We start from the raw sequence: 10,946 nt of genomic DNA on the forward strand, positions 1-10,946 counted from the left end.
GACAGCTACTTCGGTTCCGTTACCAGTGGGCGTTGCTCGTCGTTCATCTCTCTCTCATTCTCATTTCCTCATTCTCCTACTCTCTCTCTCTCTTTCTCTCTCTCTCTCTCTCTCTCTCTCTCTCTCTCTCTCTCTCTCTCTCTCTCTCTCTCTCTCTCTCCTCTATACACACTACCTTGCATTAGTTCACCCGCAAACGTTCACGCAGTCGCGAACGTCCGTGCGTTATGCGAACGTGCAAAGAAGGGATGGCTGTCGAGAGGGGGAGGGAGGAGGTTTAGAGATAGAGAGAGGGTGCTTGAACACTGTGGTTTTCCATGGTGGCTATTCTATGAAATATTCAACACGACCGCGGGCTACGTCGTCATAGCTTTTGTAGGAACGGAAAGCCAACGACGGCGACGAGCCTTCGTTCCCGACCAGACGGATGCATTATTTTTCTTCGTTTCTCACCCCTCGTACGGTCAACGGCGCCCTAACGTTCGTCGTGGTGGTCCTATCGTAGAGGTCGATATATTGAAAAACGTTGTCCCTTCGTAACTTCCACGATAGCAAATCTTTTTTTCCCCGTTCATCTTTATCTTTTTTTCTTCTTCTTCTTCTTTTTTTTTTGTCTTCCTCTAGCGTTCCCTTGCTTTCGAGATAGAAAGAAAAATCTTTCGGAGACATAAAGAAAACGAAAAGGAGGTATCTTTGTAAATTGTTTCCACGAAATATATTATTAAAAAGCTTGCGATTGAACGTCGTCCAATTTGTCTAATAAAAGTCCGAAGAAAAACGATTGCAAATTATTGATGCTTGAATATTGTGGGGCTTGTATCTTGTAGATATATTTAAGGGGGAGAAAAGTGTAGAAGAGGAAGGAGCTACGTAAAGACCTTTTTCAACCTGAAATCATTTTAATGAGATAGACGTCGGAAGTAGAAGACGACAGGAAGAAAGAACGTGGGAAGAGAGCGAAAGGAACGATGGGGTAGGAGAAATAGAAAGCATTATGCAGCTACCAGACAAGCTCGGGCCTTCAGCCAAATAAGTAAAAGGCTAATGACAAAAAGTCGAATTAAAATAAGAATCGCGTCGAGTGGCGAGGACACCTCAAGGATTTTCGAGGACCAACGGCCGGAGCCAAGTACTTCCAATAAATTAAACCCCTTCCTTCTCTCGGCCGAAAACCTTCTATCGATCTTCTTCCCGAGCGTAATGTCTTCGAATTTTCCTCTTGTTGTCTTTTCTTTAAGTATCTTCGAACCATAAATTCGTTTCATCGACTGCATTTTCTTAGAGATAATTGAAACTTTAATACATAAAATATAAGTTAGATAGAGAGAGAGAGAGAGAGAGAGAGAGAGAGAGAGAGAGAGAGAGAGAGAGAGAAAGGAAAAAGCAAGACAAGAAAACATCTGTTGAACAAATCTGTAGATTTATTCGTCCAAGAGTCAGTAATACACACAGTAGGAATATTTAACAAATTCTCTATTTTGAAATAATGCTATTTCGCATACGAACACGTGCGTCATTCGATGTAAATCCGTATCGTTGTCTGATATCTACATTATGCGGGAAATCGCGCGTGATATTCCAGTTATTTTGGTTCTTACAAAGTCTCAAATCATATTGAATTGAATTAAACGTGGAAACATTCAGAGTATGCGAAATAATTCGTTTCTTTAAAAAATGATCTCTACGATAAGTCGTATTCGATTTTCGAATTATTTTATCGTTCGACTTTTACTTTCTATCGAAGTCAACAAGAAAGGATCTCCGATAACAGCTTTGACAGAGGAGATCTTCTCTATATACTTTCGAAGGTCGGAAAAGGGAGAAGAAGGGTAGCCTTTGCATCGTTAGACCAGGATCGTATAACTCATTTAACGTTAAAGGTGCGGCGGTTGGTCCATCGATAAAATCGTTTTAAATCGACTCGACGGACACCGACGTCTCGATGAGTTATCTTTTATCTCGCGACAGTTGCCCTTCAGATCCATTTGGCGTAGAGCCACGTTTCTTCCTGCCCTTGCCGAAGGGTCGCTTACTTTTGCCCGATACTGGGTGGCCAAGAACGAGTAATTATCTTCATCGAGAGTAGCCTTTGCCTTTCCTATAAAGCGATACCCATTTACATTTGGTACGTTCATTAATATTACTACGTCGTACGCAAAGATATTAATACATACTTACGTTAAGATCGTCTACTATCCTTGAAAAAGAAGTAGATCTGAAGAAGATTCAAGTTTGATTTAATCGATTGCCTTCTCTACTGAAACTTGGCGACGACACGTGGATAGGAACGTAATTATTCGGACACCCCGTATAGACGAAAGAGAGTCTCCCGTTATCGGAATTATTGGATTCTGGGCTTCCTTTGAAAGCTTGTCTGAAAATGCTGGATGGGATAAATGCGGCGGCGGCTGTCAGAAAAGTAGGAATTCCCTCGGGGTGATGTTGCTGCCAGAGGGATGAGGAAATGGCAGAGGGAACGAGAGAGGAGCGGATGTGTTGAGGAACGAATGGACGAGAGAAAGGAGTGGCAAGAGGAAGGGAGGATAGATCGTTGGTGCCAGCCTTAAGGGCGCCTTCATAGATCATAGAGGGTCGTTTTGAATAATTTATCGATCGTGCCAGCGAGCCTGTCTTTTCAGAGTCAGAAAGGCATGATCGCTATCAGTGAACATCGACTATAAACAGGAAATTTAACTTGACCTTGATTTTGTAATCACGGTCAACAAGTTTAGCCTTGATTTCTTTGCTTTTTGATCTTAATAAAGTCGCGAATAAAGAAGGAAAAATAAACTTTCATTATTTAACCATTTACGAGATAAGATTTTTATTTTGGAGACGTTTGATGAAAGCCAATGCGGAAAGGCGAACACAAGACAGATAAGACACAATTACAGTTCCGTCTAGCCCTGTAAGGAGACATCCTTTGGGACCAGTCACGACTCACTGCCGCCGGTAATAACGTCGTACCTTTTGTCCTCTCTTATTACCGCTTCACTTCCGTTCTCCAAATCTCTCGTGATGATTATTAAGGTAACACGAACTCTTCGCTTTCAGACACGTACTCGCAAATCTCCCTCGTCTCTCTTATCTTAATTCGGAAAGTTTCCCTTTGACGAATACGTTCCCATTGCTGAAATAGTCTCTTCAACTGGAACATCAGGGATAATCTATCTTCTTCACGTTTGATATTTCATCGTTATTCATTTTTTATACAATCTTCTTTTATCATAAATTCCAATAGTATAGTTCTTAAGTCTTCTTTATATATCGTTTACTTCGTATATATCATTTTCATTATAAAATTAAATCTCTTCGGTCTTTTCCTTTTTTTTTTCTTTTTCCAATCGAAAATATTCCTACATTTCTGTTAAATTAAACGTTCTAATACGCTCAAAATACATCGTGTAAAGTTGTTACAAATAAATACGTACGTTGCGTTAAAAACAAATCATGAAAACATGATTGTTTATATCGACAAGGGCATCGATGTTACTAGCTACGGGCCTGAATACGTACTCGCTACTACGAGACGTCGCAAGTAGTGGGGAGGGGAGTTTACAGTCATCGCCATTCCTCACACCAACCAACACCCAATGAATGACGTCAGGTACGTACAGTGTATACACGATCGTCGCAGCGTGCCGACCGCGTTCTTCAAGGAAATCGAAAAATCCTTTGTCGCGAGGCGTCAAAATGGCGATCGATAAGAGGATCGTGAGCACAATTTGTACGCTGTTATTATTCGTGACGATAGGTAAGAATAAAATCGTCGCAGAAGTCAAATATCGTGAGTGAATCGTGACGCTATTCACGAACAATGGCCGTTCGTGAATGCCGAGGCATAACCATCTTGGGAAACAGCAGCGCCCTACGTGTTTTACTTTCGAATTTCCTGATCTAAAAACGATATTTCGTATTATACTATTTGTTTAATTATGGAATGAATTAGATAATTAATGCGTTAGACTTTCGAACGAGCTTAGAAATATATTCTAATCTTTCGATCGACTCGATTAATAAATAATTAGGATAGAATTTGTGAAAAGAAAAATACGCACAGTACGTACGTATGCAACTAAAGTGTAACGAACACTTTATAGGAATCGATAAAAAAAGGTTTTGACCTGTTGAATCGTAAAACGTTTCGATGAAACAAAAATAAAAGGAGTTCTGTATTGAAAACTATTTTTTGCGATCAGGATGCGAAGCTATTCGATGTTACCAATGCAGCAGCGATACCGATCAAAAAGATGAAGATCTTTGTGGAGCTTATGGAAAATTCGACAAAGAAAGGAACATTCCGGTGGAATGCAGTAGCGACGAATCTCATACGCCTGGCACGTTTTGCGTTAAGTTGACGCAGCAAAGTCCTCGTGGCTTCATATGTGAGTTCATACGTGTTCACTTTTCGTCGATAGATCTTTTTTTCGATTTGATTAATATTCCTTAAAACGTGCTTCGATCAATTTCGATGTTTTATTAACTTCTTTTCCTAGAGAAAAAATATACAAACGTCATGTTTACTATCAAAGTTATCAGAGCCAGTAAACTTGTCGTTAAAATAAACAAAGCTGCATATTAAATGCTTCTAATTTTTTTAATTAAATAGACTTAATTACTGCGCTCGACGAAGTTTAATTTACATACCAAATTCACTTTACTTTTTTCTCTATTATTTTTATTGGTCTACGACGTTTTGCCTTTATGTTTACTCATTTGTCATTCTTAAAGGGAACGGTAGATGGCGGCAAGTGATACGAAGGTGTGCATCTGTCTCCAGTACCGGAGTTACAGGTGTCTGTAATTGGGGGGTCTACGAGAATGGAATTTATTGGCAAGAATGTTCTTGCTCCGAAGATTCTTGTAACGGAGCATCCTCATTTTCTTCGCTTTCTACAATGATCTTTGTTACATTAAGCGTCCTTCTTTCGATCCTTTTTACAAGATAAATTGGAGCACGCGTCTACTGAAAGAAAACAAACAAAATTTTATTAGCAACGAATCTGTCCATTGTAATGTTATTTAAAAGTATAGAGATGTTTTAGATTGATAAGAGGACCATTAGAAATTTACTCGTATATAGAATGAATTGTTTTGGAGGAGGAATTATTAATACATATACATATATATATATATATATATATATATGTGTGTGTGTGTATGCACACACATATTATTTTTTATATATATATCTCATTTTTATATCTTTATATAAAAAATTTAGAAAAAAGATAGATATAAAATAGATGGAAAATCTATGTCTTCTTCGTTAGTTCGTACCTAAGATTAAGTTCTATCAGTGACAATTTCATATACATATATATGAAATATTTCGCAATAATTGTTCTTACAATAAACACTTCCGTCCATATCGATGTCATTTAAGTTTAATAATACTTATAAACTAAGACGATCGAGAAGTCACATTCTATTTAGAGAGAATCGATTTAATCGAAGGATGATCGAGCTAGATGAATGTCCCTGATAAATAGTATCGAGAGACAAAAGCACGTAATTAGTACAAAACGGATTAGTAGCTACGATCGGCATAAGATCGATCTGTGAAAATTCGATCAGCTGATCGCGCTAATAAACTCGTAGTTACCTTGAAATATCCGAAATACTTGCGTCACCCGTTGTAGCTGTTGCAATTATTTTTCCTAAGGTTACATCATGGACGTAACTGTGCGATGGACGAGTTACTAAAATCGTAGTTTCCTAGCCAAAATCGTATTACGTGGCCATTAAAAATCAAAAAGGATATATATATCGATCGATATCTTTTGAAACACTTGTCTCGTGCCTGTAAATACATAACTACTGCCCCGTATATCTCGTGTAACTCGTATGTGTACATACATACATATATTTATAGTAGAGAAAATAAATATGCATGTGCCTGAAAAAAATCTTTGTTCGTAGAATTTCTGCTTTTTGTGCGATATGTTTATTATCAGATATTAAATCGTGAACTTATTAGAAAAAATAAAATCACATATTTAAATCACTCAGCATTCTATTTTCTGTATTCTTCTATTTTGTAAAGTATACGCGCGTAATCGGTAAGACTTAAAGGTCTTCGGTAGTTGTATAGCGTTAGGATCAACCTGGATTGCAACGTCTATCGGTATCCAAGCGACAGGTGGCCATACGAATCCTACTTGATTCATAATCGCTCGACGAATTCTGGATCTTCTGAAAGAAAACAACAAAGTAAGAGAAAGATAGAGGGTGAGAGAGGAAGAAGGAAGAGAGAGAGAGAGAGAGAGAGAGAACACACCCTCTTCGCCACAATATACATCACGTTATAACGCCGGAAATTCGGTGGTCGCGAGTTAATTACGTCACGTGAGACTATTAATGCCTTGGCAGATCCAACACCGCGGTACGTACAATGGCACGGCTGTGTTTAGGTTCTCTTACCCATATATTAACGTCGCGACCCATGCCAACCCTCGTTACTTGAGACGTTATAATTAAGACCGTCCGCTTCGACCATCTCGGACGTAGCGATTTGCAACTTTGGAATTTGACTTTACTCGTACAAGCGCTCTGTCGTATCTGTCGACTTGGAATTGCCGATTACTCTTTAGAATGAAACATCATTTTGAAAATGAAACGACCAATGAAATTCGTTATAATCGTTTCATTTGAACGAACGAGTGCTTACGATATTCGTTAAGTCATTTGCAAAGTTCGAAGTGAGCACGAAAATGAAGCTAAAGTATGGTCCATCCGGTGATTTTCATTGGACGACCCTAGTGCACTTAATTTTAGGAATAAGAGTCTCTCCATCTGCATTTAGGTCGTTATTACATCAAGACGCGCTTAATTAGCTCTCGCAAGGCGGAAAGTGTTGCGCGCTTGAGCCTCCGCTCGCAAGTCCGTAATAATAATATAACCTCGTATCTTCATAATGCGGAAAACACTTTTCAACGTGGCTGGCACAGAAGTGAAGCAGTATACGAAAAGGGTATACGAAAGGAGAGGAGGGTGGATCCTTCGTCGTTTAAATACCACACCGGGTGTGTTGCTCGTAAATCATTTCTTTAAGAACATCCTTTAATCTGTGAAAAGTAGAACGTTAGTAGTAAGAATCAAAGTGCTTAACAGCGATGTTGAGATAAACTTGTAACATATTTTTTTTTTTTTTTTTTTTTTTTCTTTTTCCATAGACCTCCTATAATTTGTAGATACATCGAAAGATTTTTCATCACGTCTTACGATAGAGAATTCTCAGGTAAGATAGTTATTTTTCGAACAGATCGAAACGAACAAGTTCCAACAATCGGAGATCATCATTCTTTCGATCTTCGTGAAATCTCTGAAATCAAAATTGCGATAAATTTGCTTTCTTATTTATTCCGTTTAATTATACATCGATTCGAGATTGTATTACGATTTGAATATCTTCGATTTTATTTGAAATCATTTCGCTCAAACTTTTGTTCGTAAAGAGAGAAGAACGATAAAAAAGATCGTATTTGTTATAACGTTCCATATAACGAACTTTTTAATGTTAAACGATCAATCCTGTAAACTCTGGAGAATAAAAAAATTACTAAACAAAAGAAGAATGTCATTGTCGTTTACGATTCGTTAATTAGTTATTACCCGAACGAACGACCAATAGGATTTATTTCGTTATTATTGTATTAGATTGGCAATTCTGGACGTTATGTTAGAATTCCCGTAAGTTTAGTACAAATCAGAGCGTTTGAATGACGCAGAATTTACCGCGTAATTCCTGTTCTTCCCTTCTTTTCGCTCATCCATTTCCTTTCCTTCTTTTCCTCTCTTTCCTTTCCTCTCTCGATATTCCATCGTTCCTTTCATTCGACCTAGTCGAAGAGTGTTGAGCGATTGTGTTTTTACGAAAGATCGTAGAGGTTAGAATTCACACACGCGGTTAAATGTATTGCGTATCGTCTCAAAGAATTTTAAGGTGAATTCGGTCAATATTAGAACGTAATAAAAATGAATGTAGCAGACGGACCCGGATTTTCTCGTTATGAGATCTTGTTACTCGCTGCAAGGCTTTCCTTTGTAACTGCTGTAGGATTTTTTACGATGAAATGGTTCGTCCATCAACTTGATCCTACAAATGCGGCTAAGAAAAAAGCTAAAAAAAAGGTGAGCTTTCTATTTTCTATAGATCTACACGAGGAAAATATTTTCTATCTCATTACATTCGTTTTTTTGTATAAGAAGATGAATCTAACCTATATCATCGGGTGATATAAGAATCCAATAGAAATCTATGAGAAATAATATCTATAAAAATCTATATTATTTTCAATTATTATTTAGACTCGAGAACAATTACGTAAACTTGCGAAATCAGATGGTGTTATATTGTCCGTTGATATGGACCAATTAACAGATTATGAAATTGTAATCGCTAGTCATTTAGTTGATCCACAAGATATCAAAGTATCATGGGAGAATATAGCTGGATTGGAACACGTAATCCAAGAACTTAAAGAGACAGTTATACTGCCTATACAAAAGAAAGAACTTTTTTTAAATTCTCAATTAACGCAAGCTCCAAAGGTTTGTAAAAATAATTTGCCGTATCAGCAAACTGTAAATTATATCTTATAAAACTCTGTCTTTCATTCAGGGTGTATTGTTACATGGGCCACCAGGTTGCGGCAAAACTATGATTGCAAAAGCTACTGCCAAGGAAACTAAAACTCGTTTTATTAATTTGGATGTTAGCATTCTTACTGATAAATGGTATGGCGAGAGTCAAAAATTGACCGCTGCTGTATTTTCATTGGCTGTAAAACTTCAACCGTGCATCATCTTTATAGATGAAATAGGTTAATTGAATGAATAATATAATTTTTTGTCATGGTGCGATAGTTTCTTACTTGGCTGTATTATCTATGTTTCATTATCTTCGACTCCATCAGATTCCTTTTTGAGAGCACGCAATTCGCAAGATCATGAGGCAACGGCTATGATGAAAGCACAATTTATGTCAATGTGGGATGGTCTAATAACCGATCCATCTTGTACCGTGATCGTAATGGGAGCAACAAACAGACCTCAAGATTTAGACAGAGCTATTCTAAGGCGTATGCCTGCTACTTTCTATATAGGATTACCTGTAATACACAAATTATATATTATTGTCTTTCGATATTTTTTTATTTTCTATAAGATCATATTTCATTGTTATAGAATGAAGAACAGAGAATACAAGTTCTAAAGTTAATATTGCAGCATGAACCAATTGCAGACAATGTAGATATTAAAAAGATTGCTAAAATGACGGAAGGTTTTTCTGGCTCGGATTTGCAAGAACTGTGTAGAAATGCATCTGTATATCGTGTTAGAGATTATCTACGAACACATGCACAGTAAATATCAGCGAATATAGCAAAAAAAAAATGTTTTGTTATGGGGGAAATATTGAGAAAAATATTTGAAATTTTTATCTTTAAATTTGTAGAGATATAGGCGAAACAAGTGCAAGTACTAGTACAGACGACGAAGAATTTCACGATGCCGTACGTCCTATAACGATGGAAGACCTTCTCACGTCCTACAGGAAGTTAAAAACATCTAAGTTGCATACAGGCACCTTAAATTCTGTTAGGTTAGATTTAGATTAAATACAAGAAGATCGAGATTATCGGCATGTAATGCATTAACTAATTTTTATTCAATAAGTCGGATTACGTTTAATAAAACAAAGATCTTACAGTCGGAACAGTTATATAACTGTGCTCGATCTTTTTACAAAGATAAATACTTGCAGAAGATTTCATGATGTATGGAAATATAAAGTCATAATTGTCCGAGTATATGCACATTATCTTCTTTTTTATTTATTTATTTTTTTTTTCATTTATTTATTTAGTGGAATTATAGCAAGATTCATTAGACTTCTTTAAAAAATTTGACATAAGTATGTTCAAAATATTGAATCTTCCATATGTACATTTCAATTAGAAAATTTCATGCAAATGAAATCTTCCAACTATACTTATTGTCATTGTTGTTTTCAGAGTATACACAATAATTGTGAAAAACCTATTCACATTTGGACATTCATTTATTAGAAGTTTATAATATTTATTGTTTTTTAGGGAAGATACACTTTTTGTGAACTTTGGATTAGATAATTCATGAAATCAGATATCTTGTATAAATGAACACATAAAACTATTCTGAGTCCTATTAATATATAACTGAATATGTAACTAAAAATAATGTTGTATGTATCCATTGTATAGAATCAGTTCTGTTTTGAAGACAGTAATATATTATATAATATAATCACAATAGGAATACGTAAGTGAAACTTAAGAGAACAACTTTTCTTTTTAATTCAAACGTTGTTGGATTATCTATAAAAGCAGATTAAATTATTCTTTCTATGATCTATAACTTATTTTACAAAGTTATATCGCTGTTATCTGAGGCTGAAATGATATTTAGATAAAATGTACAATTTGAAGTAATAGTACAATGTGAGAAGAAAAAAAAATATGTGGTATTATATTTTGCACAAAGTTTATGCTTATATAGTTGAAAAAGAAAAGAATTTTATCTGCGACATATTGAAATCAATTCATCATATAAATATATATCTCATAATCAGTAGAATGTGTACGTAACAGAAGGATTTGTCTCAATTTAGATATATTAATAATTAAGTTTCATTATCTGATATGATCAGTGGACATGTTTAACTTCAAATTTTAAGATATCGTAGAAAATAAAGTTTCGAATATGGCACATATTCACATTTCGAAGGGAATATGAAAGAGCAGAAACAAAGAAAAAAAAAAACACCAAAAAATACGTCTAATATAGATATTATTAAAAAACGCTTTGTTTCTAAACCACTGCGAAGTTTGAATGTATGCAAATAAAAAAAGAAGATTTTGTACGTCGCGGCGTTTAATCCATATTGTAACATATAAATTCGT

General features: G+C 35.9%; 1 protein-coding gene and 1 long non-coding RNA gene across 5 annotated transcripts; one reads left to right on the top strand and one right to left on the bottom strand.

The window, feature by feature from the left end:
* Positions 1–2,803: 2,803 nt before the first annotated feature.
* On the bottom strand, positions 2,804–5,999 carry LOC122633272. Of its 4 annotated transcripts, none has more exons than XR_006328071.1 (4): positions 5,606–5,999; positions 4,648–4,966; positions 3,432–4,492; positions 2,804–3,364 (listed from the first exon to the last, which is right to left on the bottom strand). It is a non-coding gene; the product is annotated as an uncharacterized LOC122633272 (long non-coding RNA). The 4 variants fall into 4 exon arrangements; XR_006328068.1 differs by having other exon boundaries at positions 3,332–3,356; positions 4,648–4,963; XR_006328069.1 differs by having other exon boundaries at positions 3,337–3,356.
* A 1,682-nt stretch (positions 6,000–7,681) lies between these two features.
* Positions 7,682–10,906, top strand: LOC122633269 (outer mitochondrial transmembrane helix translocase). The gene is made up of 6 exons (XM_043820980.1): positions 7,682–8,133; positions 8,311–8,553; positions 8,624–8,825; positions 8,919–9,115; positions 9,190–9,368; positions 9,461–10,906. The coding sequence occupies exons 1-6, from the start codon at positions 7,978–7,980 to the stop codon at positions 9,621–9,623; spliced, it is 1,140 nt and encodes a 379-aa protein (XP_043676915.1). The 5' UTR covers positions 7,682–7,977; the 3' UTR covers positions 9,624–10,906.
* Positions 10,907–10,946: the final 40 nt, after the last annotated feature.

This window comes from Vespula pensylvanica, chromosome 12 (assembly GCF_014466175.1).
Source record: "Vespula pensylvanica isolate Volc-1 chromosome 12, ASM1446617v1, whole genome shotgun sequence".
In the NCBI taxonomy this organism is placed as follows: Eukaryota; Metazoa; Arthropoda; class Insecta; order Hymenoptera; family Vespidae; genus Vespula; species Vespula pensylvanica.

Excerpts from the sequence above, each read along its gene's own strand:
- LOC122633269 (XM_043820980.1), top strand. The coding sequence starts at position 7,978 with ATGAATGTAGCAGACGGACCCGGATTTTCTCGTTATGAGATCTTGTTA. Across the intron at positions 8,554-8,623 it reads AATTAACGCAAGCTCCAAAG|GGTGTATTGTTACATGGGCC; the intron begins GTTTGTAAAAAT and ends TCTTTCATTCAG. Across the intron at positions 9,116-9,189 it reads CTTTCTATATAGGATTACCT|AATGAAGAACAGAGAATACA; the intron begins GTAATACACAAA and ends TCATTGTTATAG.